At 46.0% G+C, this 12,707-nt stretch overlaps 1 protein-coding gene across 1 annotated transcript in view; it reads right to left on the minus strand.

Moving 5' to 3' along the window:
* The window catches only part of VAC14 (VAC14 component of PIKFYVE complex), a 72,496-nt gene that overhangs the window by 53,140 nt on the left and 6,649 nt on the right, over window positions 1-12,707 (minus strand). Inside the window, exons 6-12 of the mRNA XM_081872301.1 lie at window positions 12,417-12,526; window positions 11,821-11,927; window positions 11,427-11,561; window positions 10,270-10,428; window positions 9,131-9,191; window positions 5,091-5,235; window positions 3,436-3,501 (exon numbers count right to left, since the gene is read on the minus strand). Of these exons, the coding sequence (XP_081728427.1) occupies window positions 3,436-3,501; window positions 5,091-5,235; window positions 9,131-9,191; window positions 10,270-10,428; window positions 11,427-11,561; window positions 11,821-11,927; window positions 12,417-12,526 (783 nt within the window). The remainder of the gene's footprint in view (window positions 1-3,435; window positions 3,502-5,090; window positions 5,236-9,130; window positions 9,192-10,269; window positions 10,429-11,426; window positions 11,562-11,820; window positions 11,928-12,416; window positions 12,527-12,707) is intronic.

Genomic DNA, 12,707 nt, shown 5'->3' on the forward strand with positions numbered 1-12,707 from the left:
TGAAGACTAAGCTTGATCCCTCTTCCCCATTTCCAAGAGAAACCAATCAATCTTCCAGTGACAACTTAACTAGCCCCCTTTTCAGTGGGGGAAAGGGATGGTGAACTTTGCCCCTTGGTCTCTGAACCAGAAAATTTCACAGCCCCCATCCTGCTTCTGTTCAATCTGGAACTGCCAGAAAGCAGGAAAGTCCCTCCCTTCTCCCCACACTTATTTAAGCTATTGTGACTTAACACAAATGCCAGCAAGGCCCCAAAGCAGCAGCAGCAGCAGCAGCCACCATTAGCAGCCACAATCCACTGGGGAATTTATCCCATGCAAGCCCCACTGAAACAAAATGGGATATGCCCAGAAGTGCCAACACCATTCTCAATGAGCCATCCACCACAACCCCAAGATCTTCCCGATTAGTCCCCTCTAGTTCAGACCATACAGGAGAGGTTAGGAATTTTGATGACCCAACGTGCACCTTTTATTAATTCAATATTTTCTAAAGTCGAATTCATAACCTCTGACTACCCAAATGTTTTCCCTGAGTCTAGAGTGTACACAAACTAAAAGGAGGGGTGGCAGAGGAGCTTGCCTCTCCCATGGCACCAGCTCACACATCTGAATAAGTTGCCTGCCTCACCCCAGGGCTGCCCAGTCCCTAAAAGTGCTCTCCCACACCCACATTGTCCCTGAAGGCTGCCACATTCGCCTGCAAATCCGCAGGCCTGCAAATGAAACGGTGACTCCAGGACTACAGCGAGAACAAGGGGAAGGGAGCACATCCGAGGTCACGTCAAGCTCACCCTCCTTGTTCTTTGTAACACACCAAAGTCCCAAATTTCAGCCTTGGCAAGCTGGGAGCTGGGAAACCGGGGGAACTGCGGGCCAAAATCCAACCAAGCACAAATAAAAGCATAAACGGATAAAGGCAGCCATTCACTTTGGCACAAGCTTTTGTTAAGCTTCATTGTACTTGGGATCTGCATCACATGGAGAAAAGCCCCATGGGACTCAGTGTGAAAAAGCCCATTCCGCAGGAAAGGCTGGGGCAAGAGGGCTTGCAGCTCTGGGCGATAACAGAGCAAGGAAGGGGAGTGCAGGAAAGCCCCTCCTTCAGGAAAGCCCTGTGGCAGAGTGGGACACAGGAAAGTGGGGGAGAGCGTGAAGGTCTTCAGAAGCATTTGCAATTTGTCTCCCCACCACCCTAAATAGTTTCAGGACAACCACATGGATGTCTCAGTACGCTGAGCAAATGCCAGTCTCTTCCCTGCCAAATGTCTCAGTGAGCGCCCCCCCAAACAAGCACCTCTCCTTCCTCCCTTCCTTCCTTCCTTCCTTTCACTCACCCAGTGGCACCAGGGCCATGGGCTCGCTGTTCCCATGGGATCCCACATTGGAGCTCAGCCTCACAGTGGTCTCAAGGATGCTCCCAGGCATCTTGACTCTGAAATCTCTGGCTTGCTGGGCAAGTAAGACACAGTGTGCCCTTGCATCAATCAATCAATCAATCAATCAATCAACCAACAGGTGGGACTCTTGCCAGTCAAGCATCGTAGTGCCTTATTTTCTGCCCAACCTCTAATCTGATCAACCCACCCAAGGTACAACTTGATCTGGTTTACTATTGGAGAACAGCCCATGCCCAAGACAATGCAATCCCCTGACAAACACATCCTAGGTACCTGAACACCCGTTAGCATCCATTGAGGTTAGGATCCTCCATGCAAAACATGCACCTCCATGCAAAGTATGCAGCTGGAACCCCTCCTTGCGCATCATGCATTTTGGCTCTCAATACGCCCAGTGGGAAAGCTCAGATCCAACTAGTACTCCAGCTCCCCTTTGTTGCAGGGGGAAACCCTTCCTTGAGTAGCCAGAAAAAAAATTCTGCTTCTAAATGTTAGTGGTCTACTCAAGCCCATTCAATTCAATTCAAGCCCATTCCAGCTTTGTCTGCTCAAGGCTGGCTTTTGGGCAACCTCAGTTGTTCCACTCCTTGTTAGCGTTGCCCCCCTTTCTACTTGCCTTTCCTCCCTCCTGTCTTTTTAAATTTGCTTAGGGAGGGCTCCAGGAGAGGCACAAAACACACAGACATCTTTCACAGTGATACAGATGCAATACAGAGCTCAAGAAAACCTTCAGGGGCTCAGCCTACCACCACTCTCCCAAACTACCTTTTCTCTGGTTGTTTGCTGGCAGCAATACATATTATCAATGAAGAGGCAGAGGTTCAGGCAGCTTAAGTAACTCCAGGGGTCCAAGTGCCAAGACAAACTCCTGATTAACTGCAACCCACCCACCCAGCCGAAGAAGAATCACTCCCCATCTGGGAATAGGTTATATCTGAGCTTTTCTCTCACACAGGTACTGATGCTGCTTTGCAGAGATGTGTGTTTGCATCCTTCTTTCCCCTCCAATGCAATTCAACTCCACACCTGTCTACCTGGCTCCAGCAAATCTTTACTGTCTATATTTGCTATTAGATCCCTCACATCTGTACTGTGTCCTAGATTTAACTTCCAGGCTGCCAGTCCAAACCAAATACTATGTAAATAATCATGGCCTCTATTTGTAATAAACAGCGTATTTCCAAACTTTGATCTGCTATCTAGTTGCTCATTCCTTTCAGTGTAATTTGCATCATGGTATGTGACTCCAAGATGCATGTACTTCCCAAATTGTGGACAAGGACACATGGCACTAAATTCTAACAAAGGATGCCCTGGACCACAATGATCGCTTACTAAGGACCTGCGTGCAGGGCCTCTCCTGCCAAGTGTATCCAGCTTCATATATCTTCAGTATCCCAACAATATCTCAGCCTCTTTGCAACAAAGAAAGTAGCAGAGAGGTCAAAGCTAGATGATAGAAAGGGCCTCATCCTGGCGCAAGATCCACCAAGTGGGAATACTTCAGCAGGCAGCTCCCTTCTTGTGAAAGTGAAGCTGAACTTGCCATGGATTTTTATTCTAGGAGATCGCAGAAAACATTCCTAAGAACCATCCCCTCCAAGGCAGAATCAAATTAGAAGCTTCACCAGAGACAGCAGCCTCTCAGCTTCCAGGCAAATGCGACTAGTACAATTGCTTCCATTATTCAACAGCTCAAACTGCCATGGCCTCCAAGGGAAGCACCATCTGAAGTTCCACGCTGAGAATCTGTGGCTGAGGAAGGGAAACTCTGAAAGCCACTTCTTTCAATCCCCTCTTAACATGTGGGTGGTTTAACAGTGCTTCACTCTGTTTACAACCTAACCCACTAAATAGAGCTGCCCAAGAGCATCAGTGCTGAGGAGACAATGAATTTGATGAACTTTTCACCTGTGGTCTGAGTAGCCTACTAGCCACTTTTACTCTCTCAGTACACAGGTTGTTTTTATATATATATAAAAACACAAATAAAATAAATGGAGTTAAATGTTTCCAGTGCAGGATTTATGCTCACCTCGTCAGACTCATCAGATAAGGTCTTTAACAAGATGGGAAACAGGCTGTCTGTATGCCGGAACATCTGAAAGGCAAAAGAAGTCCATAACAGTCACAGAAGTCACTGTGTCTGGTGCTCTGGCAGAGGCTGCCACCACAACAGCAAAGGCTGCCTCCAGGTTTAAGAGCATCCCAGTCCTTGCGCTGGAAAGATGCCCTCCTTTCCTGCAAGCTTACCAAACAAACTCTGCAGCTGAGGCCAGAGTCACCAACTAGAGGAAGGGCTTCTTCCTTTGAAAAGTATTCTATTGCTTTTTGATATATTGAACTAGTTTGCACGTAACACTCAGCCAAACTGTGTTTTAACATGAACACGCAGAGAGGAGACAAACCATGCAGCCAAGGCTTTTCTTGATTTACAGCTCATGGTTTGTCTGCAGTGAGACTAACTACAGGCCCCAGGTTCAGAGCTCTTTCCATGCCAAACCACAGCTTAGGTCAGGGCAGCGCAGCAGCACTGGAGGGAGAGAAAATCAGCTGTGATCTCCTCTCCGGGAGCCTGTGTGTTCACACTGAAGCATGGCTTGGCTTCTCATAACCTTAGCACTTTCAGCAGACTCTATGTAAAGCAAGAAACAATTTGGGCTTCCATCCATTGCAAGCAGCTTTATTACCAAGCCAATCAACACCAAAGTGTGTGGGAGGGGGGAGCAGAAAAGCTGGAGGAGAAAAGGAAGAAAACTTCTGCCAATGAATGTTCCAAAAAGAGCTCCCAAATTTCTCTGACTCAACAACTGTGGCTCACTTAATAAAAAAAAATAGTTCCTTCTGGGCTGAAAAAGCACATGTATCAGGAGTGCAATGCTATACAGTGGTACCTCAGTTTTCGAACAGCTTAGTTCCCAAACAACTTGGAACTTGAACACTGCAAACGCAGAAGTCAGTGTTCTGGTTTGCAAACTTTGCTTCAGAAGCTGAACGTGGTCCTGAGCTTCCATTTTCACTGTTGCCCTGCTAATTTGCGGGGGGGGGGGGGGCATTGTAATCAAAGCCTTCCATTTCTGACTGCAGTGTTCTGTGGTGATATTTGGAGCTTGTATTTGGTGCTTTTGTTTTTGCTATTTTTTGCATTTTTGTTTGTGTGGCTTTTTTGTTTTGTGACTGTGGCTTGTTCTTTGTTTTATGATTGATTGATTGATTGATTGATTGTGTGACTGCAGAAATGGATAAAAGCCCCCATCTAAACAATGACTATCATCAGTGCAGGTAATTTTAATTTTTATCATCTACTATTCTGTCTTATTTATTTTATAGTACTGTACAGTACATTTATTGCTTTCATTTTATGGCTCAATGGTCTCATTGGATAATAAAATTCATGTTAAATTACTGTTTTAGGGGTTGTTTTTTAAAGTCTGGAACAGATTAATCAGTTTTGCATTACTTTCTATGGGAAAGCACATCTTGGTTTTGGAACGCTTTGGTTTTGGAACAGACTTCTGGAACAGATTAAGTTTGAGAACCAAGGTACCAATGTATTCTTAAGAGGCAAGCTTGCTTTCCAAAGCTTTAAAAATAGCATTTGCTCTTCAAGGAAGAGTCAGGAGGAAAACAAACTCTAATGTGGGCCAATGGCCATGCTGCAGGCCTGATCTGATCAATGAGCAGACTTGCCTTGCGAGGCGTCTTGATATACAAGTGGTACAGCCACTTCAGGACTGCTATCCGTGTCATCATCCCAATGGTTGAATCGTGAAGGTGACAGTCCAATACTTGGACAATTCCATCGAGGTTCAGGGTCACCTGGATTCTCTCAGTGCTGAAGGTAAAAGGAGACAGAAGTAAGATCAGGCAGGAGCATGGTTTCATTCATTCACTCAATGAATTCCTATACCGCCCTTCAACATAAATAACCTCAGGGCAACTTGTACCATTTGGTTTCCTTATTGTCAATGGCATTTGCTGAATAACTTCTTCTCAATACTGCCTATATTGAGTCCATATAAAAGCAGAACACAGAAAATCACAATGCAACAGGCTCCTTGGTTCATCATTTCACCTCAATAAACACTTCCCATATACACAGCTTTCACCTTGCAAAGAGACAAAGTTTCTCTCCCATAAATCACTAAAATATTGCTCCTTTGCTTGCTTTCCTTAGCTGCCAACTGAATGAAAGCAAAGTCATTCTCCATTCCAGTAATGCTGGCAGCTATTTTCCAACAACTGCTCCCATCCTTTGTCTGTATATTGAATACTTTTTTCCATTTTGCTTCCACCATTCCATTTTGTATGCTTAAGAACAAACCCTTAAAAATCTGCGGCGACTAAAGCAACTGCCGTTGACTGAATACCAGCTCGTGGATCTGTGTGGCTGCATGTTGCTGAAAAAAATTATTCTCTTTGGCTTTCGGAAGAAGGGAAGCAATATATTGACATTCCATCCCATTATGAAAGATACACACATAACCAAGAGGATGTAACTTATTTCCTCCCTGCTCCTGGTGTTGCCCTGCATGCTGCAAACCCCTTCTGTGATTTGTTTTGTTGCTAATAATAGCTTGTGCTAGCCGATCTAACCGGAAGAGTCCAGAAGGAGGAGGAACACCACGAAGAATGGAAGAAATTTAATGATTATTTAGCTAAATTTGTTAAGCCAAAATAACTGGAAATAGCGTCCAGATACTTAATGTGCTTAGGATTGTATTTATGTTAACTGATAAAATAATATGTCTAATACAAGAAGGAGAAGATTTAAAGATGTTAATGTTTAATTTAAAGGGTATTAAAATTGGGATTTGGAAAACAATTATAAGGATATGCAATGAAATTCAATTAAGGGGAAACGAGGAAGTCGTTTTACAAAGTAAATAACTGTTATTTTCAATAAGGTTATGATTTATGTTTGTTATGTTTTGTTTGTTGTATGTTTTTGTTTGTCGCTGATATTGTAAAAACTAATAAAATTTTTAGTAATAATAATAATAATAATAATAGCTTGTGCTTATTGATTTGGTCCCGAGAGCACGTGATGTAGCCACTTTGCAAAAGCCACAAAGGTTTGCGTCTTGTCAGTGCACGGATGTGCAGGACACTTGGAAGTGCCATGTGCATAGCCTTGAGCTCCACAACGAAAGAACAGTGGGATGTCAATATATTACTCCAATTCCAAGGAAGTACAAAGGCTCCTGCTACTCCCAAGGGTAGATCACGTCTCCCTTCCAAGCAGATCTGGAAGGAAGGGAAGAAAATTGGTAGCCTCACAGTTAGCAACCAATTCAGTTCCATACAGAGAATAGCTGGAAGGAATGCATGCTGCCCCTTTTAGGAGGTATTAGGAGGCATGCGTGGAACAGAGAAAAAAGCAGGTTTATATTACATCTATAAAACTTTTTTTTATATTTTTAAAAAGTCACAGGGGGTATTATGCAATCTCATTTCAATATTCCAGAAGACACAGGGAGCAAGCCCACCAGGTACTGCTTACTCTGCACCTTAATTTTACTGGGGGTTGCATGGGACCCACTGCCCTGCAAAAGCACCGCAGAAAAGCAGCCCTTGAGCTCGCCTCCTTTCCTGGTCACAAAGCCTCCAGGATGAGAGGTGGAAGATGATTCCAAGTGCCAGTCACTGGGCAACAAAAGGGACAGGAGGGAGATGTGCCCTCCCATGTCCTGCTTGTGGGAAACACTTGCCTGCGAGTGTCCCAATTGGAGAACAGCCTTTACCAAAGGTGTCATGGGCTTTGAAGACACTCGAACTCAGGATGAAAGGGAGAAAGGTGCTAAGAGGAAGGCACACTTGGCAAACCATCACCATGATCAACTCCTGCCCAGAAATCTATGTCCCCACTGTGGAAGGATGTGTGGATCCAGAATTCGCTTCCACAGTCACTTATGGACTCATTGTTAAAACCGTGTTTATGGAAGACAATCTTACTTGGCTATGAGTGATCGCCAAAGAAGCAGCAGCAGCAGCAGCTTGTGGGGTTCTCACTGAGGTGTCTGGTGGGAAAGAGGTGGCCTGGGTGGTTAGATCCAGCATCAGGCCTCCAGTGCTCTAAGGCACTTCTCTTTCTCCAGCTCTTATGCAGCCCCTTATCTATGAGTCCACAGCTAACTGTGTTGACTGCTTGCCTCCAAATCACCACATCCACTTTTGACTCCTCGTTTTCATTGCTCCTTCTCCAAGAATTTTTCCTTCCTCCTGACCATTCTCAGCATATTGATCAACTATTGTTTGTAACTATTGTAGTTAAAAGTTGTGATGCTGTTATTGTTAAAAGTCAAATCTATAACTACTTCATATAAACCTGTATGTGGAATACAATGCATGAACAGAACGTTATGTATGGATCACTTTCCCCACAGAAGCCTACTTGTGCCCCAAGGTTACCCTCAGGGAGGAACTTTGAGTGCCCCCATTTCCCCAAAGCAGCAAGTAACCACCAGGAGAAAGGTCCGTCACAGTGCCAATGCCTTGCCCTGGCACCTATGCTCAATATCCTGTCAGCACTGAGCAAAGAAAAGTTTTACTCTCCAAGGCATTCCAGCCATGAGTTCCATTCCCAAGGCTTGGCCTTTGTGCTGCTCTGCCATCTCCTGGTCTAGACTGTTTTATTGTAACATAACATTTCTTAAAAAATGAATACATACAGTTCTGGTTGTTGCCTCATCTAAAAAAGGGCACCTGAGAGCTGGAAAACGAGTATGTGGTGGGGGGAGGTTGGGTTGAGAACTTTCCCTGCAAGGCAAACTGCAAAACTAAGATGACCGGGGGGGGGGGGGGGGAGAAGGGAGACTTGAGGAGCTGCAGAATTATGCATGCTGCAGCACAGCCTTTGCCAACCTGGTGCCCTCCATGTGTTTTGAACTACAACTCCCATCAGCCCCAGCAACCTTACAGATATGCTAGCTTCCAGGTATACAAGAAACCCAAGGCTGCTGAGAGGGCCACACTCAGGTTCCATGCTTCCTTTATATACACAAACAGGCTGTCATGGCCTGTTCATTTTGTGGGGTGAAAGCAAGCTAACTGTCTGGGGCAAATGCCACTCAATTATCACCTCTCTGCTTCAGCAAAGTTTTTATCCCACAGGATTCAGCTGCTTTGCTCTTTCTGCCCAGTGGACAATGCCCATCCCAAATGCCCGGAAGGGATCCTGCAAAACTGCTGAGTGCCCAAAGGCAGAACACCTGCCACTCACCAGCTTCTGCTGCCATTTGAAATCAGATGTTTTGCACAAACTCAAATACTGCCCCTAGAGACAGCCAAAAGCACGTTTCATAGCTATTCACAGAATTCAAGTCTAAACAGCGTTTGGGTTTGTAAGCTACACTTTGTGGGTTAGGAGGAGGTGGTTTACTATCCCAAGCACAGGTGTGCTCTCCCACATCACCTCACTGTGGGGGGAATGCATGCAGAAACATGCTCGCTTCATCTGAATGCACCCCCCCCCCCGTTACTAGCAGGAAAGAACCTCACATCATTGAGAGGTGCCTCATAGTTCACCAGCTGCTCTGAATTCCTTCTAAGCAGCATCCTCTGCCACCAAAGCCCATGCAGTACTCTGTAAACCATGGTTTGCAGCAACTCAATGGCACTGTCCAGTCCAGTGCAAGATCCAAGCATAGGAATGCACAGCAGAATCTCCCCCTCTGTAAAATGCTACAGAGGATCCCCAGTTTCATTAACAAGAGGCAGTTGTTTTTTACCTGGCTGGTATAAAGACACTGGTGTTGCTGAAATTGGAATCGCCGGAGGCATCCAGGCAGCCTGCAGGGAGACAGGTGTCAGTTAGCTTGAACATGGCACAACACTGTCAGAGGAACACAAAGGGCTGGCACTTGCAAGGACTGCTCCCCAAACAAAATAGTGATGTGGCCCCAGGTAAGAATGTTCTGAAAACATCAAGACAGTGAGGTAGTCAGGTCTGTAGATAACATTCAGGATGATGAAAAACAAGCAGCCTCGTTGCTGAGGTCCATGGTGTAGCTGACACTCTGAGCAACTGCCTAAACGTCTCTGTGGAAGACCTGGCTTCATTTCCAACTGACCCTGCCCTCACCGGGAACCTGATCAACAGTTGGTGTTTGCTTCTCTCTCGAGGACAGCATCCTCCACCCTTTTTTTACACACAGAACTGCTTGAGAACAATGCCTTTTAAAACCCAGCCAATATAAGACAGGCTAAGTGACTGGAGATACAATTTTCCCACTATGGAGTGATTGGGTGGCCTTAGAACACAGTATCTTGATTGCCTCATCTTTTCCCAGTCATTCCGTGGTGAGAAACTTGTACTGTCCTATCTCCACTTGTTTAGCACATTACAGTGGTGCCTCGCAAGACGAAATTAATTCGTTCCATGAGTTTTTTCGTCTTGCGATTTTTTCGTCTTGCGAAGCACGGACTTTGGAAAAGCTTCAAAAAGCACCAAAGTCTTCAAAAACCTCAAAAAAGGCTACCACACCGCGTGCTATGAGTTGCTCCTCGAAGTGAATGCACGGTTTTAAGAAAAAGGAAACAAACTCGCAAGACAAAGGAAACAAACTTGCAAGACGTTTTCGTCTTGTGAAGCAAGCCCATAGGGAAATCCGTGTTGCGAAGCAACTCAAAAAACGAAAAACCCTTTCGTTTTGCGAGTTTTTCGTCTTCCGAGGCATTCGTCTTGCGAGGTACCACTGTATCCTGCCACTCCCCATGCCTCGTATTTTTCTCAGGTAACCCCTTCTCTCCAGCCCAACAGAAAGCACATTGCAATACTCCAAAGTCCAGGTCACGAGAGCAGGAATAAGTATCTGTACAAAAAGCCAGACAGAAAGACAGTTTGCTTGGGGGGGGGATAACGACTTACCGCCCGAGGTCACCTCCTGCTTGGAGAGAGATTCATCCTGATCACCCTCCATTATCTGGGGGGCTGTTGTGGGCTGCTTGGTCTCATCAACCTCATCATCTTCCGGAATAACCAGCTTCATGAGGCTCTGGTTGCACACATTGGCCACCTCTTTGATGCCTGCACCGCATGGATGTAAGGAACATTCATTCCCAAGTCATGTTCCCAATCACCATTGTAGAAGGCTCATACAGAACAGGCCCTATGGCAAAAGTCTAGCCTCAAGATCTTTCACAGGGGCCCATAGGCACTAGAACCACAGACAGGGGAGAGGGAGGGAGAGGGGGTGCTGGTCCAAGCCAGAAGGGGCCCATCAAGTCCAGCATCTTGTTCTGACCATGGCCAACAAGATGCCTCACTGGGAACCCCACAAGCAGGACCTGAGCACAAGAGCATCTTTCCCTACTTGAGATTCCTAGCAGCTTGTATTCAGAGGCACACTGCCCCTGACAGTGAAGGAAGAACATTGCCATCGTGGCTGGTAGGCACTGATAGCCTACTCCATGAATTTGTCTGGTCTTCTTTTAAAGCCATCCAAGTTGGTGGCTATCACTATTTCTTTTAGGAGTGAGTTCCATAGCCTTTTAAGTGCTAGAAAACTGGTTTCAGGCTGATATTTTTAGGCTGGCAAAGGTTGCATCAGATATCAGATTTGGCACATGTTTAGAGAACATTACAGCACAAACCCTCTATAAGAAAAAAATAGGGAAGATTTTCAACTCATGGGCCAAAAGGAATACTGAAGTATGTTTGATTCCTTCTCATGGCCCAGCCTGAGCGATGCTACATCTTTCAGTAAAGATACCCACAACAGGGATGTCCACATGAAAATGGCTCTTCTACTGAAGCCAACCCTTTGCTTAAGCATCCCAGGAAAAGCAATTGTGGGGCTGCTCTGATGTCAAGGAAAGCACAGAAAGCAGAGCTGCTTATGGAGCTGCCCCCCAGTCCTTTTCATGATCCACAGGCTCACAAGGAAGCTGCAGCAGCAAAATCCTCCAACGGCATAAACCAGGGCTGTTGACTTAGCCTGACCCTCCTCCCTCCTTTCTGCCAGATGCTGATGGACATTTCTGAAGGAAGGGATGGGAGGAGGACAGCCTCTGCTGCAAGGATACTCTTCTTCCGGTCATCATAGGACAGGCACGGCAGGACAGCTGTCAGGATCCCCGAGGAATATGGCAGCATCACCCGGCCAGCCAGCTGGATGAATTCGCGCATCCAGCACATGGCAGTCAACTGGATTAGGTCATCTGCAGTCAAAGTGATCAGGAAACAAAAAGGTGGTTTAGCAGAATGTCTGGAAAGGGGTGGGTGAGGTGCCTCTCTTTCCCCAGGAAGCCTTCCCTCCTCTTCCCTCCATCACTGCTGAACAGTGCTGCTTCTGTTCTGCTCCTGTGCTTTGTTTGTCTTGTGGTTTAATTTTAATAATATTTGTTTCAGTTGCGATGGTTCTGGAACACACACAAGGATCATATGGTGAAGGGTGGGCTGGAAATACAAATAACTTACCAGAAGCCTGGCAGTGAATCACCAAGATGTTGGCCATCTCAGCAAACTTGACACTGGAAGGGTTTTTCTTGATCTCTTTCAAAAATTCACCAAGGGCCACTTCACACCTGTTTGCAAGGGGGGAAAGGCAGGGGGTTTAGAAATAGGTCTTCTGCTATAGGGGAAACAACATGAAAAGGTGTAAAGGGAAGCAGATGTCCCTTTCTGTTCACTCTTTCTCCTCACACAGACACGAGGACAGGAGTCTGCTTGCTGGGCATCCAGCACAGGTTCCAGCCTAGAAACTTTTCTTTTTACCAAGACACTTGAACATAGAGCCCTGAAGCTAGATCACACCGAGATGGGCCCATCTCACCCAGCATCCTATTCTTCAAGTGGCCGAGCAGACTTCCCTGTGGGAAGCCCTTGAGCAGGACACACAAGGCAACAGCCCCCTCCTCTCACCCAAAGCTGCTGCTTCCTGTTTAAGAGTGTCAACTGGGATGAAGCCGAAGGAAATGGTGATGCAACTTATGGAGCACTGCCCTGGAAACAATGGGGCAAAGCCTGCGTATCAACAGCCAAGTAGTTATCCCCAGATCCAGCTCTGCACTCACATTTTACGTATCTCCTTGCTGTTGTCACCCAGGATCTGGAAGAGGCCATCTAGAATCTCTGGCAGGTAATCCAGAAGGTTGATATCTGGAACTGACTCCAGAACCAAGATCTAACTCAAGGGGAAAAGACAAACAAAAGGAAGATGATACAGAAGCGCAGTGGCAAGTAGTAGCATGTGTCTCTTTAGACCTAAACTGGATTTGCCACAAGATGTCAAGTGGTGCTTTTCGGGTCCTAGAAGCAGCTTGCATAATGGGAGAGGAGGAAGGGGACAGAGAGTGGGAGTAACA

This window comes from Podarcis erhardii, assembly GCF_964252035.2.
Source record: "Podarcis erhardii genome assembly, chromosome: 7".
Classification (NCBI taxonomy): Eukaryota; Metazoa; Chordata; class Lepidosauria; order Squamata; family Lacertidae; genus Podarcis; species Podarcis erhardii.